At 52.3% G+C, this 26237-nt stretch overlaps 2 protein-coding genes across 5 annotated transcripts in view; one reads left to right on the top strand and one right to left on the bottom strand.

The window, feature by feature from the left end:
- LHFPL2 (LHFPL tetraspan subfamily member 2) overlaps nt 1-9492 on the top strand; it is a 57686-nt gene extending 48194 nt beyond the window's left edge. For all 3 annotated transcript variants that reach the window (XM_040985961.1, XM_040985962.1, XM_040985960.1), the window contains one exon: nt 6622-9492. In XM_040985961.1, coding sequence (XP_040841895.1) covers nt 6622-6878 — 257 coding nt within the window. In that variant the 3' untranslated portion in view covers nt 6879-9492. The remainder of the gene's footprint in view (nt 1-6621) is intronic.
- Nucleotides 9493-13976: 4484 nt separating this feature from the next.
- The window catches only part of SCAMP1 (secretory carrier membrane protein 1), a 55819-nt gene continuing 43558 nt past the window's right edge, over nt 13977-26237 (bottom strand). For both annotated transcript variants that reach the window (XM_040985957.1, XM_040985958.1), the window contains 2 exons: nt 24054-24171; nt 13977-16489 (listed from right to left, as the gene is read on the bottom strand). In XM_040985957.1, coding sequence (XP_040841891.1) covers nt 16337-16489; nt 24054-24171 — 271 coding nt within the window. In that variant the 3' untranslated portion in view covers nt 13977-16336. The remainder of the gene's footprint in view (nt 16490-24053; nt 24172-26237) is intronic.

Raw genomic sequence — 26237 nt, 5'->3', positions numbered from 1 at the left:
CCCCTGCTGCCTGGCACCAGCAGGGTATAGAGATTATGAAGGCCAGGCAGACACAGCTTGGTCCAGGAGTGGACCCTAGCTGGGCTTTATTTTTATTTAACAGGCAGATTTTCCTTCCCTCTATCTGCTGGTTCACTCCCCAAGTGGCCGCAGTAGCCAGAGCTGGCTGATCCAAAGCCAGGAGCTTCTTCCAGGTTTTCATGTGGGTGCAGGGTCCCAAGCTCTTGGGCCATCTTCTGATGCTTTCCCAAGTCATAGCAGGGAGTCAGACTATGCTGATATGGGATGCTGGTGCCACAGGCAAAGTAGCCCACCCTGTCACACACAGGGCCCATGCTTTCATCAGAAGATGCATTGGTCCCCAGTATGTATTGGTAGCAGGAGAGACATTGATGTGTCTAGTTTCAATGCAGGGCATGGTGGGCCATCCCTCAGCACGCCCTATGGCTGCGTGCACTGGAGTCTCAGTGCTGAGCCTGCCCAGCAGCCCCAGGCTGGAACACCCCACAGGTCCAGGCTGTGACCACCCTTCCCACCCAGCAGCCCCAGGCTGGGACCCCACACCCAGTGGCTCCAGGCTCCAGTCCCATGCCTGACGCAGGCAGGGGCTGTCTGTCACTTGCAGGTAGTTCTCAGTCCCCAGGGACACAAGTGCACCCAGCAGATCTTGCAGTGTGGTCCTTGGCCACTTCACATCATTGGCTGCAGACAAGTGTGTGTGAGGGAACGGTCACTCACGTGTGATTTAAGGCTGACTCTGCTCTGTTTAGGCCCTGGGGAGGCTGAGGAAGGAGGAAGTTTGGGCACAGGGAAGGGCAGATCCGCAGGGCATCAGTCTGGGTTTTCTGACATTTCAGCTTCACCCCCATGCTCAGAACCTGGGGTGAGCTGGCAAGAGGTGGGGTGCTGTACAGGCTGCTCTCTGGGGAGCATGGTCAAAGGGAGCAGCTGTGAGGGGTGCGCAGAGAGTCAGGGTGGCATTTCATGGTGAGGGCGAATCCACACCCAGCGAGCAGGCCCCTGTGAGTGGCTGCACCGCCCACAGAGCCTTGGCGAGGACTCGCTGCAGCTCTGGACTCTGGCCTCTCCCCCTTGTGCCCCTTCACCTCTGGGCCAGATGGAGACAGAGGCGGCTCTCACCAGAGCCAAAGGAGGCTTCTTTGGACAAACAAGCCCTGTGTGTGCTTACACAGCATGGCGTTTAAGACAGGACTAGAGGGACGCTCAGAGAGCTCAGCAGCTGCTGTTAGTGCATTCCTGGGCTGCGCCTAGTGTCACAGCACGCACAGGCCAGGGGCCTGGCCAGCACTTGTGGTCCACGAAGAAACACACCATCAGCATCTGGGTATTGCAGCTTGGTAAGTCAGGTGTGAAAAGATTTCCTGCTTCCACATGACTTCCTGAGTCTAGGGACAGACAAAATGACTCACAGAGTGGTGGACAGTAAAGTTAACTGGATGCAGAACCTACCTTGGTGGCCAGGTCTGGGTATGAATCCTGGGCCACTGCCTCCTGGACATGGGCACAGGTGTCCACAATTTGGCACTCACTGTTGGCCGTAGCCGGGGCTCAACCCTGACCTTGGCCAGACCTTGGCTTCCTCCTCTGTGAGTTAGTGCAGCCAGAGGCCATGCACAAGGCTGGGTCAGACAGTGCTACGCCCATGCCCACAGGGAGCCTGGGTGGAGGGAGCCTCGTGAGTCCCGTCTGTGCCCACGGCCACAGGGAGCCTCGTGAGTCCTGTCCATGCCCACGGCCTCAGGGAGCCTCGTGAGTCCCGTCCATGCCCACAGCCACAGTGAGCCTGGGTGGAGGGAGCCTCGTGAGTCCCGTCCATGCCCACAGCCACAGTCAGCCTGGGTGGGGGGAGCCTCATGAGTTCCGTCCATGCCCAGGGCCACAGTGAGCCAGGGGAGAGGGGAGCTTCGTGTGCCCTGTGTTGGTGCCTGCCAGGTAGCAGGGGTGTCTCCACAGGTGGCCCCAGCACTCTGTGCTGTTCTGGCCAGATCTAGCGCCTCAGGGTGCAGACTGTTGTGTGGCTCTGGTATGGCTGAGGGAGGGCACCCTTGGGCCTGTGTAAGAGCAGAAGGCAGGCCTGGAACCAGTGCACACGCAGCCCTTTCCCTGCCTTCAGGAGGCTGCATGTGGTGCCTGGTTGGTGCAGCTATCCCTCGTGGGCCTCTTTGGGCAAGAGCATGGCCTGGACATGGCAGAGGCACATGTAGGAATCATGTCCCTCGGGGCTGTGCTCAGCCAGCTGTCTTCCGGAGGTTGTGACCAGGAAGTAAGCTGTGGACTGTAGCCTGCAGGGGTGGAGGTTTTCCATGACAGAATCCAGTGGTTTTTTTGGAGACGCCCATATGTCTCTGAGAAGTCTGGGTCCCCAGTGCCTGGGGTTTGGGACAGAAGCCAGGGACATGAGCTCAGGGCTTGGCTCACTGGCACGGGCTGGGCCTGGGGTGGGCTGTTAGGGTCGGCCTGTGCCCAAGCCCCTTCTGGGTGGCTCCCGTGCCCTCTCCTGCCTGTGGGGGTCTCGGGGGAGCAGGGCTCTGTCCCCAGGCCAGTAGCCAGGAGCCTGGTGGGCCAGCTCAGCTTTCCTGACTGTGAGGCAAGAAGTGACCTGTGGGGAGGGCATGGAGAGTAGGTACCTGGGGCGAGGGCTGCCCTGCTCTGCAATCCAATGTGTTGGGGCTGCTTTTCTCACAGCACATCCCCCCATGGGTGCAAACAGCTCAAGGCATCTGGGTGAGGGGCAGCTCCTTCCACCGCGGGGTCCTGCCGCCTCCGTGCTGCCCATTCACTGCCAGGTCAGGAGCCATGCACAGCTGCCCAACACAGTGAGTGGGCAGTCAGCCTCTCACAGGCCCCGGGACCACATGGGAGTACACCTTTGGACTGTGGACTGCCTTGTGTCAGAGAACCCCCACCCGGATAGGCTTCCCCCTCAGGGAGACGCAGGGACCCCTGGGGGACTCGATTTCTGTCTGGACAGGGTTCCCAACTCCCTTGGCTGCTCAGTCGTGAGGAGGCACCACGCTGCTGTTCAGGGCGTCGCTGGAAGCCCACCAGTGTGAAGGCCTGCTCAGGTCTGCGCCTTCCGGGATTCCACTCCAGACGGTCAGCCTCAGCATTTCATACACTGGACCCTGGGGAACCCACAGACCGTCCAGGATTCCACCGGAGCAAGCGCTCCCAGGAGGCGTTTGTCTGAGCTCATCTAGACCCTGCCAGCTTTTTCAAAGACAACTACAGAGTCCCTGAAGAGCCAGATATAGCTACAGATGTGAAAGCAAGCAAGGGGGAAAGTGGTTTGCCATGGCAACCACTTAATTGCAGGCTCACATGGTCACCGGCCAGACAGTCTGCTGCTGTGACATTAGGGACCCACAGCGTGGCTCCAAGTCACCACAAGAGCAGGGCAGCACACCTCCGAGAACTCACTGCAGGGCTGCCTGGTCCTGAGCGGCTGGGCCCCTCCAAGGTGGCTTGTGCCTCCCCACCCCTCATCCCCAGGCAGATCTGAAAGTTGGCAAAGTAAGGCAACGCAGCCATTCCCAGGGTGGGGATCTTGTAAGAATTAGCTAGGTAGCCCTGTGTGTCCACAGTGCTGATGCAGAGTGGCCTATGTGTGCCAAGCTCTTGCAGCCAACCTCAGGGAAGGTGGAGCCAGCAGTGCCCGCTGGGTTAATGGTACCTAGAGACCCCAGGGGTCACAAGATGCACTCCCTACCTGGGAAATTCATAGCCCTGAGCCTGGTGTTTCCAGAATCAACTGGTAGGTTTTGACTGCGGTCCAAGAACACTGCTGTGTGTCATCTAGTGTGCTACCATGAAGTTTCTGGAGGAAGCATTCTAGAAGCTCTTGTACTTGCAGTGTAACAAGCACCTGCTTGACAGGAGGGCGAGGTAAAACCCCCTCATCAAACTAGACAAGTCGGCTTTGCTGGGATGTGTCCCAACACTGACCGTGCTGCAGGCAAAGCGAGACAATAGGGCTGGGGAAGGTGTGTGGGCCTCAGCCAGGGGCAGCTACTGGCCAGCCATCAGCCGTCTCACAGGGGGATGTGGAAGGAGGCCTCTGTCCACCAGCTCCAACCTGGTTGTCATCCAGTATTCACACTGTACCATCAGCTTCTCACGGAGTCCTTGAGCTCAGACAGGAGTCAAATGGTGTCAGAATTGAACTCCCACACACTGAGATGAGGTCAGAGTGAAGAACAGGCTGCAAGTGGGAAATGGAAATACGCGACTTCCAGATACTTCCGTACACGTGCAAGTGCAGGTCAAGCAGGCTGCTGGCTCTGCAGACCTGGAGTTCAAAACTCAGGCAGTCTGATGCAGCGTCCGATCCCCAGGCCCTGGTGGATGGGATGGAGAGTGGGCATGAGACGGCAGCCTGATGCAACGTCCAATCCCCAGGCCCTGGTGGATGGGATGAAGAGTGGGCATGAGACGGCAGCCTGACTCTGTGTCCGATCCCCAGGCCCTGGTGGGTGGAATGGAGAGTGGGCATGAGACGGCAGCCTGACTCTGTCCGATCCCCAGGCCCTGGTGGATGGGATGGAGAGTGGGCATGAGACGGCAGCCTGATGCAGCGTCCGATCCCCAGGCCCTGGTGGGTGGGATGGACAGTGGGCATGAGACGGCAGCCTGATGTAGCGTCCGATCCCCAGACCCAGGTTGGTGTACAGCAGGCATGCAGCCAGGAAGGGGGTCCAGAGGTGGAGCTTGGGCATTCGTGGCAGTCACTGAGCCCTGCACAGCTCACAGGTGCACACTTGGCACGTGTGAGGGCAACAGCAGTAAATGCACTGTCCCACCATGGGTGGGTTCTGTCCCATTGCTGGGCCCCATCTGGTCGGGTAGCACAGGCTCAAGGTGCAGTCCTGAGCTCACTTCCTGCCGCACTCCCCAGGGCCTGTCTGCAGCACCGCGCTCACAGAGCTGTGATGCAGAGAGGGGAGGGGTGGCTCCTGGAGTGTCCGACTTGGCCACTCAGTGCTGTGCATGTTGCTCCTGGTGACTGGCAGTGCCAGCTGCTCTCTACTGCACTCATGGGAACTGTAGCTCAGTATGGCACTATGAAGCAGGTGGCACTGCCATTCAGTGTGTGCCAGGTGCTGGCCTCACCACAGAAAGCACAAAGCTCCAGGCTGAGAGATGACCAGCGTTCGGCTGGGCCATAGGGAACAGGCATCCGTGCAGCTAGGACGGTCTCCTGTCGTGGCTGGAGGGCGGGCCTGTGGTGTGGACATAGTGTCCGGGGAAAGGACACTCCTTTCCTAGCTGGAGGCCTGAATCTTCCCGTGGTCACACGCAGGCCCTCCACTCCCACACGGGCTGTGCTAGGGGCTCGGAGGGGTGCAGGCGGTTCCCAGGCCACACGTGTGCTTAGAGAGCCGTGCCACTAACTCCCCTCTCCCGGATGGCTGTCTTGGTGAGGCTTTACTCTCTAGAATGCTCCTTAGATGATGCCCAAAGCCTTCTCCTCACCTTGTGCACCCCAAGTTTCTGTTGTGTGCTCCCCAAAGTGGAAGGGAAGGCTGCTGTAGAGGGCGTTAAGAGCTGCTGAGCCCAGACAATGTCTGTGAGAGCTGGAGAGACACAGAGCTCAGGGGCAAGGTTGTCATGAGATGGGGAGGACGGGGAGGACCATCCCAGGGCATGCAAGAAACAGGGCTTTCTAGCTTTGATAGGGCCCTGTGGATTACGCATCATTTGCAGGAAAGAGTGTCCTTCTGCCTTGTCTGGGGGAAGCCACAGCAGCCTCATCCCCAGAAGGTCCTGCTGGGCGGGGCCCCCAAGGCCCAGCTGCTCCTGCCAGCTCAGGTCCTAGGGTTCAGGAGACGCTTCTGCTGCCAGGGCCAGGTACACCAGGCTGCCACATAGCTGGTATCTGACAGTGCACAGAATGTGCCTGTGTCAGGCACAGCAGGGACCCCACACACACCACCCTTCAAGGACACCCGAGCAGCGAAGCCATGAGGACGTTTCAAGACAGGGCAGCACTTCTTAGGGTGTGCTCAAGGCCAGGTTCACTTAAAAACCTTCCAGAGGGCCCAGTGAGCTAGCCTAGTGACTAAAGTCCTCACCTTGCACATGCTGGGATCCCATATGGGCTCCAGTTCTCATCCCGGCAGCTCCGCTTCCCATCCAGCTCCCTGCTGTGGCCTGGGAAAGCAGTCGAGGACGGCCCAAAGCCTTGGGACCCTGCACCCGCGTGGGAGACCTGGAGGAGGTTCCTGGCTTCAGATTGGCACAACTCTGACCCTTGCAGCCATTTAGGGAGAAGATTTTTCTCTGTCTCTCCTCCTCTCTATTTATCTGACTTTCCAATAAAAATAAATCTAGTTTGCAAGTTCTTTCTAAACACAATATGGAGGTGTCTCTGCTCCCAGCACACCACAGGCTCCTGGGCATGAAGTGCTGATGGGCTAAGATCTGCCCTCCTGCAGGGGCCACCCTCCAGTGGCCTGAATTCATGCTCAATGCAGGAGAGCAGGGCCACCATCAGCACAGGTGCTGGGCCAGGGAGGGCAGAGCCCATCCTGGTCTGGGGGTGTATGGGTGCATCTGGCTGCAGAGTGTGGGGTCTCACCTGCTGTCTCTTCTGCCCCGCAGGCCTCTTCCTGATCCTCGGCTTGATCCTCTACCCCGCTGGCTGGGGCTGCCAGAAAGCCATAGACTACTGCGGACCTTACGCGTCTGCCTACAAACCCGGGGACTGCTCCCTGGGCTGGGCCTTCTACACGGCCATCGGCGGCACCGTGCTGACCTTCGTGTGCGCCGTGTTCTCCGCGCAGGCAGAGATCGCCACCTCCAGTGACAAGGTGCAGGAGGAGATAGAGGAGGGCAAAAACCTCATCTGCCTGCTGTAGGCCGGCGGGCGTGGGGCGCTCACGCTTTTCTGGAACCTTGGCATCTAGCGGAGAGCCAGTCTGTACCTGCCACAGCCGCAAGGACACTGGACACGAGGGCCACGTGGCGAAGGACAGGGATGGGAGCCTGTCGGGGCTGCTCCCAGTCGTGGGCCTCTCTACTCCAGGGTGCAGTGTGTGGTTGGTGGTTTCTCCCTGCGAAGTTCTGTGAGGGCAGACGGCACGCTCACTGGCATGGGACGTGTGGACGCTCGTGGCACTCACCAGTGCTCGCCGGATCAACTCAGCCCTCGCCTGTCCCTTTCACAGAAGGACTAGGAACCTGTGGTGCCATATGGGAAGGAAGGTGCCGGTCTGATGAAGGAAGCGCCCAGCCCACCCTCCTCTCACATCAGAAGCACGTTGGTTCTTCTGGGCTCCGGGCTGGGTTCTGCCTGCCATGGAAACATCTTCCCCTTCCCCAGCCTAGGGACAGACTGCAAGCCGGAGGATGGCGCTGCTCCAATGCTCTGAGGGAGGGGCGAGTGGGGAGGCTATATCCCTGGCAGCAGTCAGGGAGTTCTGTGTCTCCAACTGAGGCTGCAGGCTCTGCAAGCCGACCCCTGTCCCCTTCCCAGAGAGACTCATGGCACTGTGGTGTTGCAGGTGGCTTCGTAATGGGTTAGATGAGGGGAGTTCAGAGTGACGCTGCCAGCAATGTGTGTCAGCAGGCAAGCCCTCCGGGACAGCTCCAGCCAGCACCAGGCCCCCGCCACCATTCCCAGGGGTAGGACAGCTCCCAGGTTTGTGAATGTGCTCACCTGGGATCTTTGCTTTGAAATCAAACCAGAAATTTTGAACACCTTCCATGGGCCAGGCACACAACACTCATGAGGTTTTCACAGGTTGGCCCGCACTGACCATGAGCCATCCTGTCAAAACTCCAGGAAGCCAGACCTAGCCCTTGGTGCACAACAGTCCCTGCTTTCCGTAGAGCCCCAGCAGGGCAGCTGGACAGGCCCAGCTGCTGCCTTTTCCTCTCTGCTGGCCGAAAGGCAGAGGGGTGAGAAGGTGGGCAGAGATGAGCCAGGCCTTGAGGACTTGGTCTTCTCAAATGCCAGCAACACTGAGGCCCCCGGGGGTAAGCCCGCCACAGGTAGGTAGGTGGGTACAGGCACAGGGGAACCAGGTGCTGTCCCCTGTGCCAGCATAGCTGCGCTCATCGAAAGCTGTTCCCTTTGTCATGCAGATGTTGATAGAATCATTCTTCCTCCTCAGAAGGTTCTAAGAGTCCATTCCTCACACTAACTCTGCCATCTTGGTTCCCCCTGCATCCCCCCGAGGCAGCCTGCCCCTTACCTGCTTCACCAGTGAACACAGCCCCCTCCAGCAGGGACAGACAGCTGCTGATCTGAAGCCGCACACATACAGAGCTCCAACCCCCGAGATCCACCTGGACACTGACCTGTGGCGGAGCACAGATCTGATGGCTGCCCGACGGACTGAGGGGCCGGTGCTGGTCGTCTGAAGCCTTCAGGCCGTCTGCCAGGTGCGTCTGGATTGCTGGAAGCACAACAATTTGAGAAGCATCCTCCCCACACCCATTTTTCCACGAGAAGCCCTTTCCTGCCGCCTGCGCTAAAGGCTGGATCTTGCAGGCATGGAGGTTCAGGACGGTCTGGGCCGGCCCCCTCCGCAAGCCCACAGGCAGCCGCGTGTACCTGCTGCTCTGTGGGTTCTTCAAACCTGTGTGCTACTCAACAATGTTACCCTTGTTGGGTAAGGATTTTGTCATTTCCAAACATCTGTGGCGTCGTGATCTTAAACACACATTCTGTAAAGTGCAGCATGTTTTTAAGATATGTATATTATACATACACAAGTCTGTGTGAAAGATGTGCAATAACAAGTGTATGTATGGGCTTTTGTTTTCTTTTTTGAAACTGGACAGGCGTCAAAACAGATGTTTTGGCAAAGAAGAGTTAAACATTTCTGCCTTCATGGCTACTCCTAAGACAATGCTACACAAACCTTATGTGAAGAAAAGGCTGGTGTGAAATCTTTCCTCCTAGGTCTAGATTAAAACAATCACTTAGACTTATGTGAAAGGTAGAGCCAGCCCAGCGGGCCCAGCGGATGCTGGTCTTTGTGTGGAATGTGAAGCTTTTCTGTTAGTGTGATAACTAGTAGTGGCCGTAGTCTTACCGTGCTTCTGTACCAGGCTGGCACTAGACCACTATCAAGGGCTGATCTCACCTGCGTAGCCTTACCAGTCTGACTGAGAACAGACCTCTCTGTGCAATAACGCGTGGCCACTGGAAACCCAGCCTGCGTTGGGGCCCGAGGGCCCCAAGGCTTCAAGGGACGACTGGGATTTCTCCCGAGACTGTGGTGAAACTCCTGCCAAGGCCGGGGGGTTGTGAGGTGCTCTGCGGGCACACGGCACCACTTGAGCCAAATGGTAAAGTGCATTTGCAGCTGACGGACTCGGCTTGAGCCTTCACGTTTGTGGTTTTCCTATTACATTGTAAACTAATACATTGTTTGTCTAGCATTGACCAGCTTGCTGTGTACACGTATTTTCAATGTGTTCCCCCCTCCCCCAATCTGAATTAAACAAAGTCTGGCAAAAATCCCTCTCAAGCCTGAGTCTCATGGCTTCAGTAGGACAGGAGTATTTGATAGATATTCAGGACTACCCTATATTCCCAACTACCCTGCTACATACATACAGCTCCACCCAAGGTTATCCGTAACATCTGAGTGAGTGTATTTCTTCCTGAGAAAAACAGTAATAGAATTGTAAAGCGTAAAAACAAAACAAAAAAATAAACCTCCTAAGCACTACTCATATAAGGGAGAAAACATTCACTGAAAGACAGTCTCTTCTCTCAAAGCAGAAGATGACCAGCCGGCCAGGGGCAGGCCTGGGGCGTCGGAGACCTGGATGGAGCTTCATGCCCCTGGCTTCCGCTTGGCCAACTCTGGCCATGAGGGAATGACCAGCAGAAGGAAGGTCTCTTCCTGTCTCTCCCTCTGTGTAATTAAATATATATATATATATATATATATATTTTTTTTTTTTTTTTTCTTGAAAAGAGTTTCAGAGAGACAAGGGAATGAGAGATCTGCCGCCATCTGCTGGCTCACTGCCCAAATGGCCACAAAGGCCAGAGCTGAGCTGATCTGGAACCAGGAACCAGGAGCTTCTTCCAGGTCTCCACATGGGTGCCAGGACCCAAGCACTTCCTCTGCTGCTTCCCCAGGTCATAAGCACAGCACTGGATCAGAGGTGGAACACCAGGATATGAACCAGTGCCTATGGGGATGCTGGCACTGGCAGGCAAAGAATTAGCCTATGATGTCACCAGCTCGCCCCAGCTTTATCTTGCATATTTAACATCTGCGCCTTAAGTTCCCTATACACACAGATGTGTGCGCGCACACACACACACACACACACAAATGCCAGTGACACCAAGGGAGTGACCACTGCGGAGGGGGAGGGGGCAGGTCCTTACCTGGAGAGGGCAGTCAAGCCTGGCACACACTGTAACTGCTCCCTGGCTGTGGGTGTCCTGTTCGTCTTCCTAGAGGATGGACACGACTCACTGGGAGTGCAGGTGGACGGAAGGGAACGTGGGAAGGCAGGGCAGTGGTACAGTCATGGGGTCTGTCTCAGACGCTCCTTCAGCACCACCAGCATGCACTGAGGAACCCCACGGTCAGTCACAGAAAGGACACCGGCAAGTTGGCATGCTGTACGGAAAGCACGTGGTGCCACCTCCAGTGTGCCAAGTACTCAGTAAAAGCTGTTACTATAGTTAGAATTCTCGGGGTGCCGCGGAAGAGCTGCTTTCAGAAGTCTCATTCTGTGTGGGTGGCGTAACCTGTGCAAACCAGCCTGACTCCAGCAGGAGACGCAATGGACGGCTCCCTGTGCCAGCACGTCTGTCCCATCACAGCAGACGCTGCGTCCTCATTCCTGTGGACAGAGCCCTGTGAGGGCGGCAGACGCACGGGCTCATCTAGCAGAAACAAAACGAACAGATCTTGTTAGGTGAGTCCCCAAGAAACGAGAACCCTCAGTCCTCAGAAAACTCACCTCCTGGCGTAAGATGTCCCTGGACAGGAACACGGACTGGTCACGTGAGGTGGCAGTCCTTCCACAGGGCTGGGGGAGACGCCAGGGTGCCATCTTCCTGGACAGCCCAAGCACCTGGCAGCCATATCCGCGGTCCCCTGGGACCACACCCCCTTGTCCTGAGGAACCAAGCAAAGGCCAGGCCTAGAGTTCACCCACAGATCCCTTGGCAAATGATGTGTAACGACAGAAACTTGAACAAAGCTGGCAAGTATCGGACAAGTACATCCAGCAATAAGAAGCTCCATACACAGGTCATAAGCGGAGAAAAACAAACTGCTTTGTTAACTTAAATTCTCCAGTGGAAAGTACCAGAAGCCAAGAAGGCTCTGGAAGCAAGTGATGGGCGTTGGATGGGTGACAAGATGGGTGCAGGCTCTAGGCACTGTAGCCATTTGGGGAGTGAACCAGCAGACTGAAATCTGTGTGTCACTCTGCATTTCAAATAAATAAATAGGGCCTAGTGCAGTAGCCTAGTGGCTGAAGTCCTCACCTTTTATGTGCCAGGATCCTATATGGGCACCAGTTTATATCCCAGTGGCCCCACTTCCTATCTAGCTCCCTGCTTCTGGCCCTTGTGGCCTGGGAAGCAGTTGAGGACAGCCCAAAGCCTTGGAACCCTGCGCCCACGTGAGGGACCTGGAGGAAGGTCCTGGCTCCTGGCTTCTAATTGGCTCAGTTCTGGCCTTCGAGGCCACTTGGGGAGTAAATCAGCAGAGGGAAGATCTTCCTCTCTGTCTCTCCTCCTCTCTATATAGTTGACTTTCCAATAAAAATAAATAAATCTTAAAAAAATTTTTTTTTCCCAAACTATCAGATCATTAAGATACAATGCCACAGTAGGTAACTATCGCTTTCACTCTAGAGAACAACCCTGAGGGCTGTGTATGCCCAGGGAGCTCAGTTCCTGGGTAAAGAAACTAGAATACTTCGAGAAGCTCCAAGAAACCAGGGAAGAATCCACCCCCAGCCACACACACCAGCCCCAAACACATGTCAACAGCAACTGCTATACTCAAAAATTATTCTAAAAACCAAGAGAAGGAATTCTAATGTTTCTACTTACTTAGACATTGTAACAACTCAAGAGTTAGGAAGTACTACTTGCCTGGTGTGATTGGACCAGTGAGAATCCTCCCGGTGCAGACCTGAACTCAGGGGGCAGGAGAGCAGCCGCCTGTAAGGTAAGAGTAACTGGGTCCTGGTGTCCGAGCATCAGCCTTACCAGCGTGTCCTTCCAGGAGGGGAGAGCAGGACAGTGGGACCTGCCTTTGGATGAACACAAAGCACAGCACGGCACTCTGATAAGGCCACTCCCATGTTCTCCTCCCATCGGAAAACATGAACAGGCTTTGTCTCTCTGATAACACAACCTTCAGTGAACACACACAATCGGCACGGACGGAGGGCTGGGCAGACAAGGCCTCCTGCCTGCACCCACAGATGTCATCCCGGTGCTGCACACGTGGCAATAAAGCACTCAGATAAAACTTACACGTAGTCCTCCATCCACCTCAGCCCGACTGCAGACCCCACTTCCTGCGGGACATGTGACTGGGAGGCAGCTGGGGGGCTGGCCTGCTGAGGTCCCCACCTCCCACATGGCAGAGCCAGGGAAGGGCCCAGCTTGCAGCTTCCGGCTGGCCGAACTCCAGCCACCGCGGACTCTGGAGAATGAGCCGGAAAACCAGGCGCACTCTCCTGCGTCTTCATTTTCTCTCCCTCTAGTTCATACTTTCAATTAATGAAAAATTATTAAAAATTCACCAATGTACTAAGCATGCTGTTTTATAAAACATGCTCTAAATTCTAGTGTGGATATTTCACATTCCATAATATTTAGCCCATTGGGATACAACTTCGCAGTTCAATTATAAAGTATTAAAGACAACCCAAATATTTTCAAATATATTATTCTACTACAATATATTCTACTCTAAATAAATTTATACCATGTTATTTGAAAAATCTACTAAAGAAAGTGGTTTTCTATTTTAAAACACTTTCAACTGTGATTAAATTAACCGCTATAATTTTGCCTCCACGGGATGTAGACATGTGAACTAAGAAACTCCTCTAAACATTTTCCTTAAGGAAAAGAATGAAAGGAGATATAAGGAAAGGGTGTTACAACATTCGTGGTAATGTTAAGCTGCACATCTTATGAAAAAAAAATGCCCAAAACTTAACAAACTCTACTATAATTGTGCAAAATGCAGCTTTTGTCAATATAGAGAACCAGCTGTTAACACTAATATTTCCAGAATATATAATAATGAACAGAAAAGCTTTAGGCTGTTACAAATGACGACAGAAACAGAAATCCTCTTAAGATGTAAATCAAACATTATCATAAATGAATTAGGTAGGAGAGTCCCAATTCACTTTTTCTAGACAGCACTCGGGGAAAACAAATACCATTATATTTTTAATATAACAAGTATTTTTTAAAATAAGACACATGATGACTATTATCTGAGATCACATTTTTTTTGACAACTTCTTTAGCTGGCCAGCTCTAAAGCTCAACACTACCGATTGGACTTTAATCAGTATCTCCACGGCGATGGGCGGCAGTTAGGAGAAAGAACACAGGTTCCACTCAATCGACAGGACGCCAGGACCACAGGAGCCCTTTCCAACACACAAGAGAGGAATCTGAGCCATGAGACGGCTTCCTGTTTCTAATATAACTTCAAAATAATCTTTAGTTTTAGCTTACAATGGTCAAAACGATGAGCGAAGCCCCATCCTGCTGCTTAGAAAGCTCCAATGCAACAGAACTTATCCTGCGTTACTGAGTTTTAAACTTCATTTTCACATTTCTTTGTTTACACAGGACAGAATTATACAGAGATTGTGTTTTTAAAGTTAAATGTAAAGCTGTTCTGGATGGCAAGCCATCAGCATAACCTCTGCCTCTGAATCACACCTAGTGTCGCTCTGAATATAGTCTTTAAATCACAGACACACACCCAGGAAACAGCATTTTATTTGATGACACTCTGTGAATACAATAAATATACAAAACTTCCAAATCACTGACCACATGCAACAGTGGAGGGACAGATGAAGGGCATCCATATAGAAATGTGACAGTTGCCATGACGGCAGTGCAGTGTTACCGACAAAATACACAGACATCCTAGAGAGATAACCCAGACCCAGATTACAGATCACTGAGCAATGACTTTCCAGTGTTCACAGATCAGCTGACAGGTCAGTGAAGTAGCCATGATCTCACGCAGCAAACCGAAGCCCGCCTGGGTGCTTCGTGCACACACCACTGGAGCACAGCGCAGCCGGGCCCTTTGCCCAACGCACAGCACAGACGGTGCCAGTCTGTCACTGCAGGAACAGCGACCAGTGCGGACAGTTCATCTAAGAATTTAAAGCTGCATTTACACCTGATCCAACTGCAACCACTGCCATCTTTTTAATGCACACTGACATTCTAAAAAAAATAAACACATAATTTGCTCTCTCAAACTTCTAGTAACGCACACAACTTTAACAACACATCCCCAACTACATAAAAATGTTAGCCATGGTAATGATTCTTCACTATTAAGTAACGCTACCCTTGGATATGTCTACATAATTAAAAAATGAAAACATTCTACTTCAAAAGTCTCTCCTACATCCTTCTCTAGTTGCTTACAGAAAAACAAAACCAGGTCTGGGACGTGAGCTGTTGGTGGGTGTGTGTGCTGCCACACCTTCTGGCCGGGCACGCCATGAAGCTGTACCCGGCCTAGCACAACAAAGAAAGGGTGAGAATGTAGGCGCAGACCACCACAGACAGAAGCATTCATAAATCAGCTTTAAACTTGCTGAGCCCCATTTGCTTCAGAACAGAAGTCTCTGCCTTGGTCACTAACAAAGCCTGGCCCACGTGGGGCAGAACCAACCCCCACACCCCCGCACAGTCAGCACCGGTCCTCCCCGCAGGGATCGAGCCGGCCACATACGTCCAACTGATTCCTTAAAACAGCATCAAGGCCTCAGTATGCCCCAAGACTCTCCTTACTCCAAATCCAGACAAGCCACTGCCCATCGCGCTGCGGTCTGCAGCTGAAGACATCTGAAACTCAGCGACATGACCTGGGCTTTGAAGCATCCAGTCGGTATCTGAGCAGGATGCCGGGCCGGGCCCCAAGCATACCGTGAGGGTGAAGTTCTGTGGGATCCTCATGCTTCTGTCTTCCTAATTAAAACCGTTAACTGAATTTGCACAAGTTGAAGGCTTCACCTCTACTGCTCGAGATCATAAATGGGTTCACTGTCTCAAGGAGGACCTCAGTGTACTGGGGATTCAACTACAGGAGAAACACTGGGGTCTCTTTATATTGAATGCCACTGAGAAATAACAGGCTACAAGAAAAATTCCTTAAATACTGTGTTGTCTTAGACAAAGGTTAGACTGGCCTTTAATTCCTCTGTTACAACACAATTCCAGTTGAACCAAAGGATAGTCACAAGACCATACCACAGATTCCATAGAGTAGCATTTTACTGTATGAATACTGAAAATTACGGAAAACATAAATAAAGAGCCATTATCACTACATTCTGTTGTATCAGTCATCTTCTCCTCTGGATAATGCATCGCATATTATATTAAATTTTCATATTGCACCCCAATAAATGTGTACTGAAAAGAAACTATTACAGAAAATCATGTCTGTGATTCCATAAAGAATCCCTGAACCCCACAACCGTAAACAGTACAGAACTCAAAATACGAATTCTTATAATTCAATAAACATGGCGCCCATGCAAGACTAAGGGTTGTTATCAAAATATCAACTACTCAAAAAAGAAAAAGCAAAGGTTAAGAAGGTCAGAATTTACATTATCTGTGACGCAGTGCACGGGCCCTTCACTGCTGACCGTGACTGCGAACACAAGCCAGTCCCCCCGCTGCACGTGGGGAGAGCGGCTCGACACGGCACCGCTGCGGCTCGCCTCGGCCTCTCCCGACCTCGGAGGCGCCAGTGCAGTGTGCCAAATGCAGCTGTAATTATTAGGACCATATTCATTTCAGTGTGTCACCACTGAAATAATTTGCTGAACATCATCCCCCAAAAAACATGGAGAATATTTATTTATTTAGCATGTAAATTTTTTTTTTTTCTGCAAGGGGCACTGAGGTTTTAAGAAGCTACCAGGTAAAGTAGTAAAACAAGGAGGTTTTTCGGGTTTTAGCCCATGCACAGGTGAACAGGAAATATCCATGCTGTGTATACTGTGTGTCGTGAACATAAAAGTATTTGTGGAATACAGTAACTGGAGAAGTACAGTCAGAAGGTAGAGGTGTGTTGCTGGAAGGCTTCTACATGGGGTTGCCCTTGAACGCGCTCTGTGCGGCGCTGGAGGCTGCGTTGGCGGCCGCGGTCTGCACGGTCTTGTTGGACATCACACCTGTTGCAAACTCTTGTTGGGCCTTCTCAAAACTAGCACCTGTTGTGCGATACAGTCCGTGTACCTGCAGGGACACAGCAACAGGCGGTCAGCGTCCAGCAGCTCCCTGGTAACTTTCCCAGGACTCAACTCTGGTCACGGCTCCCAAGGCGCAGGGCGTCAGCCACCCCCTCGGCGCGCAGTGTTCGGCATTAGCCTTTTCCACCCGAGCAGAAGAGATAACTGCATCAATTCAAGCCAAAAATAATTTATAGAGAAACTTTAAAAAAAAAAATAGTTTGAAAGGCAGAGTATCAGGAGGAAGGCAAGGAGACAGGGAGAGACCTTCCACCCACACGTTCCCTCTTCAAACAGCTGCAACAACCAGGCTTCTGCCCAGCTCAACCAGGGGCCTGGAGCTCCCTCTGGGCCTCCCACTTGAGCGAAGGGTCCCCAAGTCTTGGGCCACATCCCATCGCTTTCCCAGGCCACTAGCGGGAGACTAGAAGGCACAGGCAGCTTGACGTGCAGTGCCGTAACACAAACCCCTAGAGAAAAACTTATCAGCTAATTGCAAAACTGTACTTTGTCTAGACCTCACCAGCTAATGAAAATATTACAGCATTAAAACAGGATGGTTTACCCTTAAGACGACACTAATTTTAATTTACTGTACTTGACAATTCAAAGGAAAGGACAGTTAATGCATGTCGACACTGGCTGAATGTGTACCACTAACCCGAGCATAGCCAGATGCTAGCATTTTGCCACTTACTGAACCTTGAACATGCTGCCGCTATGGCTCGGTGCGCAGGCTAGCTCGGTGTGTGGCCTCACACTAGCGGGTAGGCAAGAAACCCTCCTGGGAACTGTCTGTCCTTCCTGAACATTCGGATCTTGGATTGCCGACATGAGTAGGGCTCCAACTCATGCTAGCAGCATGCTGGAAGCTGCACAGATTAACTACAAAGCACAGCAACACATGAGTCATTCAGTTTGGCACAGGTTTAAGTAAAAACAAATATTTCCTTCCATGTCCACCAACTCTGGGTTGAGGAAACGCAATCACACAGCACTATGATGGACCTAATGCCAATCAAAGCAGGCTTTACAGAGCGTCCAGCACACCCAGGCCAGTCCCTTTTCTTGAACTTCTGCCCCCAAACCCAGGCAGGAAGCACCAACTCTTGAGTGACTGTGCAGTGAAACTCAGCACAACAGACTAGGGACCCCAAAGCCAGGCCTGATGTGGGGAAACCATTTCAAAAAGATGGAGACCAGAAGGAACGGTAAGACTGAACATCCCCCTTCCAACTGTGCCCTGAGCAGGCAGACGGAGATCTGGCTGGGAGCTCAGCAGAGAAACGGACTGAAAATGAGACTCAGAAGCCAGCAGCACAGGCATGCGCCACGTCCCCCGCTGCGTCCCTCGGCTGAAGTTGTGACCCCCGCATGGGACGTGGGAAGTCAGGGTGTTTTGAAGAGGATCAGCTCGTGAGAGGGAAACCCCCTCAAATGGACTCAGCATTCTGAGAAAGAGAATGGGAATGAGATATGAATCTGGAGTCTGGCACTGTGGATCAACAAACTAATCCACCACCCTGTGGCAGGGGCATCCCATATGGGCGCCAGTTCTAACCTCAGCTGCTCCACTTCCCATCCAGCTCCCTGCTTGTGGCCTGGGAAAGCAGTGGAGGACGGCCTGTGTCCTTGGGGCCCTCCAGCCACATGGGAAGCCCAGAGGAGGCTCCAGGCTCCTGGTATCAGATCAGCTCAGCTTTGGTGACTGTTGTGACCATTTGGGGAGTGAACCAGTGGATAGAAAACCTTCTCTCTCTGGCTCTCCAATAAAAATAAATAAATCTTTAAGAGAGAGAGTGTGTTCTGGGTTGGCATGGCGGCACAACTTATTAATCCGCCCCACGGCGTCGGCATCCCATGTGGGTGCCAGTTTGTGTCCCACCTCTTCTGCTTCTGATCTCACTCCCTGCTTATGGCTTGGGAAAGCAGCAGAGGACAGCCCAAGCTGGGACCCTGCACCCCCATGGGAGACCTGGAAGAAGCTTCTGCCTCCTGGCTTCAGATCAGCTCAGTTCTGGCCGCTGTGGCTGTTTGGGGAGTGAACCAGGAGATGGAAGCTCTTCCTCTCTCTCTCTCCAAAACCTGTGCCCTTCAAATAAAATATAAATGACCTCGTTATTCAGAGTTCTCGGAGCATCACTGAAGAACACTGACCTTGGAACGGACCCATTCCTCGACCCTCCACCTGCTGGGCTGCCATTCAAGCACGATTGCCTGCTGCCCACATGCTCAGAACTTCCCAGACACACGTCAGAATGTGAACGGATGACACTAATGCAAATGAAGGGAGTCCTGCCTCCAGAACTGCATTCCCAAACAGTACATGCTGGTGGCGTAGAACCCCGGGAGAGCCCAGGCTGGGAAAGCAAAGACCTGGGGTGCTTCATTCAAAAAACCCCAAGCATTGCACCTTCATTAATACTAATACAAGATCTGTCATACCAGTTACTAACTTTTATAAAATACAACCAAGTGAGTTTTACATTTACTTTTTAGTTTATTATTACTATTAGAAAGTGGATCCTGGGGCCAGCACTGTGGCACAGTGGATTAAGCCTCCAGGTACAGGATCAGCATCCCATATGGAGGCATCAGTTCAAATCCTAGCTGTCACACTTACAATCCAGCTTCCTGCTGATGTGCCTAGCAAAGCAGAAGATGGCCCAAGTGCTTGGCCCCTGCACACAACTAGGAGACCTGGCAGAAGCTCCCGGCTGGCTTTGGATCGGCTCAGCCCGGCTGGCTTTGGATCGGCTCAGCCCGGCTACTGCACTCATTTGGGGAGTGAGCCAGCGGATGGAAGATCCGTCTGTCTCTCCTTGTCTCCACAAATCTCATCTGCCTTTCTAATTTAAAAAAAAAAAAAACTTGAGAAAAAAACCCCTGAGTGATCACCACTTTATACACAGAACATTTACAGGAAAACAGCAAATTAACTAATGGATGACAAGCTGTCCTGTTCTGCATTGTAGCACAATTCTACATCCACACAAACTAAAAGGACTCGCAGAACAACACTGGTGTAAATTTAAATCAACTAGCAAAATTTGTTTTTTAAAGCAGGGAAATAATCTCTTTTCTAAAATTCTTCGGAAACACAAAAAACTAACAGTTTTCATTTAAAAAGACATGAAAATCTGAACAAAAATTTCAGCAAGGATTATCAAAGCCAGGGTTCCCGGACAGGCTGCTCAGCTTCACCCATGGGGTCATTTCTTTTTTATTATTATTATTGTTGTAAAGATTTATTTTTATTGGAAAGGCAGACACACAGAGAGAGAAGAGAGAGAGAGAGAGAGAGAGAGAGAGGAAGATCTTCCCATCCTATGATTCACTCCCCAAGTGATCGCAACAGCTGGTGCTGCGCCAATCAGGAGCCAGGAGTCTCTTCTGGGTCTCCCACATGGGTGCAGGGTCCCAAGGCTTTGGGCCGTCCTTGACCGATTTCCCAGGCCACAAGCAGGGAGCTGGATGGGAAGCGGGCCGCCGGGATTAGAACCGGCGGCTATGTGGGATCCCGGCGCGATCAAGGAGAGGACTCTAGCCACTATGCTATTGCACAGGGCCCGACCCATGGTCATTTCTATGGTGACCAAAGTCGGCAGAACCATGCAGCTCCTTCACTCACTGTCACTCGGCCCTCTGTTCAAAACTGCGACCCACATTTACCAATTTACAATAGAAAGAAACCATCGGGAGCAGGTGCAGGCCTACTGGCACGATGCTCAATACCCAACTGTGGCTTCCTGCCAGGCTGGCCCAGAGGCAAACACAGGCTGCGTCCCGGCTCCCATGTAGGCCTGTGAGGAGTGGACCAGAACAGACTCACTCACTCACTCTCTCTCTCTTTCACACACACACACACTTGCCTCTCAAAAATTTAAAAGAGAACCTTTTAGAAAATTCCATATAGAAATAATCTAAGAAAATGTCTGTGAAAGACAGACTGAGCTGCTTTGTCTGTAAGGATGTGCAGGAGACATAGGTTCGTTTAGCGTCTGGGTTTCGGGTGATGGACAGCTGTGTGGGGAGTAGACACGGCCGCGCTCACTGGCGCTGCACACGGTACTGGCTGTGCATTCCAATGACACAAGTCCCAGAGCTGAACCTGATCAGAATAAACGCACGCACGGAGCCCACCTGGCCAGGCACCAGGCAGGCCTGGACGCAGCACCGCGTGAGCCAGCTGCCCTCTAGTGGATATACACCGTGGCTGCACTCTCTCCCAAGATCTTAGCTGCTCTCAGTCCTTCCGAGCAAGAGCGTAAAAGCAAACAAAAAATCAGTTCCTCACTGGACCACAATTTGTATCAAACATCAAAACTGGTCCAAATGATATTCCAGGATTTAATGTGCTCATTAATTGTACATCATGAAATCACACAGAACAGTATCTCCCCTGAAGTCCTTCGTAAGTAAAGAACATGAGACCCAGGGCAGTTCGGGGACTTGCCAGCCAGCACGTGGAGCGCACACTGGCTCAATGCAAGTATGCTGCTCATCCCAGACCCCGACTCTGCCGGGAACAGCTCTGCTCTGCAACTGTTCCTTCACAGGTATCCCAAGCACACACAGAGGGCTCCTGCAGCCCTGGCCCCTGTGCTGAGGCCACCAGAGCCCAGGCCTCAACACTGCACTTGTAAAATCAGCCCTTCGAATCACACACGGCCAGCCCTCACCTCCTCAGCCCGTCCCCTCCACACACACGGCCAGCCCTCACCTCCTCAGTCCTTCTCCTCCACACACAGGGCCAACCCTCACCTCCTCAGCCCTTCAATCTCCCCACACATGGCCAGCCCTCACCTCCTCAGCCCTTCTCCTCCACACACACAGCCAGCCCTCACCTCCTCAGCCCTTCAAACCACACACACGGCCGGCCCTCACCTCCTCAGCCCTTCAAACCACACACACAGCCGGCCCTCACCTCCTCAGCCCTTCTCCTCCACACACAGGGCCAGCCCTCACCACCTCAGCCCTTCAAACCACACACATGGCCAGCCCTCACCACCTCAGGTCTTCAAACCACACACACGGCCAGCCCTCACCTCCTCAGCCCTTCCACTCCCCACACACGGCCAGCCCTCACCTCCTCAGCCCTTCAAACCACACACATGCCAGCCCTCACCTCCTCAGCCCTTCCACTCCCCACACACGGCCAGCCCTCACCTCCTCAGCCCTTCCACTCCCCACACACGGCCAGCTACAAGGACACACAGCACAAGCGCACTGAACTTGCTTACACAGGCGCTATGAACAGTGTTGCTGTGGGGTCCGCATGGTGGGCTAAGGCTCCGCTTACAATGCCAGCATTGAATTCAAGTCCTGCCTGGCTGCTCTGCTGCCTTTCCTGCGAATGTGCCTAGAAAAGCAGAAGCCGGTCCCAGGGCTTGGGCCTCTGCCACCTAGGCAAGACACAGGGATGCACTCTCAGGCTCCCGGCCTCAGCCTCGCCCAGCCGTGGCCACTGCGGCCATGTGGGTGACAATCAGCACAGGGAGCACCTCTCCCTCTCTGTTCTCCATCACACTGCTTTTCAAATAAACACCAGCTTTGCAGACAACTTCCCCCTTCAAGAGTTCTGCTCTCTGCAGACGTGTGATCACATCTCCACGGCCCGCCGGGAGAGCACTGATCACCCCAGGAACTCCATGAGCATGCGCAGCCGCTCCCCACCCACCCCAGGCAGGCGCTAACCTATTTCCTGTCTCTGTCATGTGTCTATGTGGGGCATGTCACAGGAACAGTATACCATAACACGTGGTCTCAGTGTGTCCTGAATAAGAACATCTGGAAGGAGAGTTCAGAAGCAGAGTCCCAGCCACAGGACAGAGGTCCAACACCAACCAACTGCCCTGTGGGGTTAGGCAAGGCATTGCTCAGGTCACCCAGAGCGAGCAGATACTTGAATCCTGAGACAGGCAGCACGGCACAAACAGCAGAGTGCTGTCAGAGCCAGACATTTTCACTTACATGCTGCATAAACAGGGAAGAGGGCCCGGCACCGTGGCCTGGTGGCTAAATCTTCACCTTGCAAACACTGGGATTCTACACCGGCACCGGTTCATATCCCGGCTGCTCCACTTCCCTTCCAGCTCCCTGCTTGTGGCCTGGGAAGGCAGTCAAAACAGCCCAAAGCCTTAGGACCCTGCACCTGTGTGGGAGACCCAGAAGAGGCTCCAGGCTCCTGGCTTCGGACTGCCTCAGCTGCAGCCATTGTAGCCACTTGGGGAGTGAATCAACAAATGTAACATATTTCTCTGTCTTTCCTCTTCTCTGTATATCTGACTTTCCAATAAAGAAAAAAATAAATCTTTAAAAAAAAAAGGGTGGGGGGAAGAAAGCAGGAGATACAGAGTTTCGAGGGTGAAGACACAAGAGACAAGAAGGGACTGCCAGGGAGGCAGAGGACTCAGGTCCCAAGGGATCTGGGACTTCAGGAAGCTGGTCGTCTAGGTGGGCACGGTTAGTGCTGAGTTCGTCTAGGTGGGCACGGTTAGTGCTGAGCTGGTCGAGGTGGGCACGGTTAGTGCTGAGCTGGTCGTCTAGGTGGGCACGGTTAGTGCTGAGCTGGTCGAGGTGGGCACGGTTAGTGCTGAGCTGGTCGAGGTGGGCACGGTTAGTGCTGAGCTGGTCGTCTAGGTGGGCACGGTTAGTGCTGAGCTGGTCGAGGTGGGCACGGTTAGTGTTGAGCTGGCCGAGGTGGGCACGGTTAGTGCTGATCAATGGGGTGGGGGGTTAACTGTCAGGCTAAATGTCTGTTCCCTGCCTGCTTATTTCTCTCATATGGTTTCAGAAGGCTCCAAAACAAATATACAATAACTTTAGGAATAACTGGTGGCCTGAAATGCACAATGTAATTATTTCTACACATTACTTATAAACACCAGTTTTTCAAGTTACCAGATAGTAAAACTATGAAAGGCTGTGAGAACTTGACTTCATGCAATGCTGGAAGAACTCAGAAGTGAGATTCATCAAAAAGTCAATATGCTTCAAAATAAAACTGTTATCCACAGGGTCTCTGAATCACGTCTGAATACCAAAACCATTTTTAGTGCAAAAAAGTCAATCAAATAAATTAAAGCATTTATTACCCACACTATTTAATGATTCCTTTCAAAAGTTTATGCAGACAGACATGGAAATTCTACAGAAAGTAGTACAGCTCAAATAACTGGAAAGTCACTAAAAACAAAATTCCTGTCACATGCAGCCCAAACTTGTCAGCAGTTCATTTTATACTCTGACATAAATAATTTAGTGTTTTTAAATTTTAAATATGGATAAAATACACACTCTACACAACAGCTTTGCTTCTTGTTAATCCAGCTGGAACCCTTTAATCCAAATTTTTAAAATGAGGCTGATTCTTCAATAGACAAAAGAAGTCTTCAGTTACCAAGGCTAAAATACTCCCTTTCATAGGAAATATGTTACATTAGTAGGTAATACAACTCTGGGGGAGTTTTAATTATGAAAAGCCAGCCTCCTAGAGCAACGGGAGCGGCCTGAGGCAAGAACGTATGTGGGACTCTGCCAAGAGCTGCCAGGGCCAGCACCTCACTCACCTTCTTGAACATGACCAGGGAGATGACCGCCGAGGCCGTGAAGAGCGCCGCGATGACGATCATCATGATGCCGACAGGAATGCTCCTGTTGAGCCCCGTGAGCGAGGAGATCCAGCCGCTGCAGAGCGAGAGGTCGGTCAGTGCAGGCCCGCGCCAGGAACAGCACCCTGCGCGCGTCTGTATGCATGCTGGGCATCACACTGCTGGGACTCCCCTGGCGGACAGAGCACAGTGTCCCGGGCACGCTGACCAGTCCAAAGCCATCCAGCCTGCAAATGCACAGCCTCATTGCCTGAGCCCCAGTTACCCCCAGGTCACTGCACTCGGTAATCCTGTGAGCTCAGCACTGTGCCCTTTCTCCCCAAGTGCAGAATAAGACACTTGCAAATCATACATCCACCACAAGAACCGCATCAGAGTAGTCAAACAACATGCACAAGTGTTTAGATGGGCAAATGTCCTGAAGTGACGCTTCCCAACAACCCAGAGGCTCCAGACAGACGCACAGCACAGCAACTGCAAGGGAGGCAGGGGCGGGCACTAACACGCTCGGCAGAAGGGCCACGGTGACAAACACTGACAGCCCCAGACACCAAGTGGGGACGTCGAGGGTACATCAGCATGTAAACCAGGATGGCCCTTCTAGAAGTTCATCAGTTTATCAAAATACACTACACACAACTTCTCTATGACTCAACAATCACTCTTGGGAATTTATCCCAGAGGCGAAAACTTCCGCTCAGGAGGTAACCTGGTCACAAACGCTCATGGCCACTCTATCCTCCCAGCTCCAGACGGCAGACAACTGGACACCCCTCAAGCACACAGGGCTAAAATACACTGTGAGACAACACACCAGGGGCCACTGCTGAGGGACAGAGGGGAGCAAACTGGGGACACACACATCTCCAAGAGAACCAGGTGAGGTGAGCCACACCAGAGGCTGCCCCTGGTACCACTGCATCCACAAAAGTTCCTCCAAATGACACAACAACGGAACCGTTAGACAGGTTAGTGGAGGCCATGGGCTGTGCAGCAGTAGAGGAGAGGGAGCTACTGAGTGTGGCTGCAAAAGGCCACATGAAGAACCCTTTGGTGCTAGGAGAATGCTCTTAGCTGCACCAACATCAAGATCCTGGTATGTCTCACTACACTTGAGCAAGACTTTGTCAAGGAGCAAACTGGGTAGAGATCTATGGGTTCTTACAATCGCACATGAATCTATCATTTCCTCAAGATACACTCTAGAAACATCTCAATGACAGGAGGTCAATCTGGACCACACTGCACTCACAGACCTGGCTGGCCTAATCAGTCCTCAGCCCCAACATCTTCCTATAAGTCTCTGCTAAAAAGTGTTTTAAAAAAAAGTAAAGTACTTCACACTCACAGGAACAAAAGATCTTGTGCTTTTAAAGTAAGCAGCATATTTTTTAATCAAGCATTTCCGATCCCTAATGTGCCAAAGACTAAAAACACTTTGAATTAAGAGTGAAAGCCACTTTTCTCAAAGCCAGTGCCTGAGCAGATCAATGCCTGTCAGGAGCCCCCCGCGACCACGGCTCCGAGTCACCTCCGCGGGCTCTCGGTCCTCACACCTTCCAGGGACACGCTACTTACGGACATGGGCGACATTCCCTGCAAAAAGATTTCAACTGCATGCGACGTGGGAAAGACGGGAAGCCCAGTCGTTTAGGGGGACACCCATTCTTCCAACCACCATTCCACTGAGAACATGTTGGCTCCAGTGTGGAGGACGCAGCCTGCGTCCAGACCATTCCAACGTCGGGGCAGCTGCACCGAGCGGGCAGTGCTCGGTGTGGAAGGTGCAGTGTGCGTGTATGCATGTCTACGCAATGAGTCTAACTCGCAGACAAGCGCCGCGCATGTGTGTACAAACTGCACATGTGTTTGTCTACCTAAAATAGTTCATGTCTAATAGGGACACTGTGTCTTAAAAGCCTTCACTTTCTTTTCTGATAATTCTCGGCCCTCTCCACTCATCACTCCTCAGCCCCTTCCGGGTGCACAGTCACAGTTTACTTAGAACCGCTTTCCAAATGGGACCATGCTCTGCAAACAGAATGATCTGCTCTGCCTCAGAACAATTTTCAATTGCTTATTTTTTTCACCATTTTTGTTTCTGCTTACATTTGGTAATTTGACTTTTCTGTATTAACTACT

This window comes from Ochotona curzoniae, unplaced genomic scaffold (assembly GCF_017591425.1).
Source record: "Ochotona curzoniae isolate NIBS_2020 unplaced genomic scaffold, NIBS_Ocur_1.0 contig_4501, whole genome shotgun sequence".
NCBI lineage: Eukaryota > Metazoa > Chordata > Mammalia > Lagomorpha > Ochotonidae > Ochotona > Ochotona curzoniae.
Note: the sequence above shows the minus strand (reverse complement) of the source record. Positions and strands in the feature narration are given on the sequence as shown.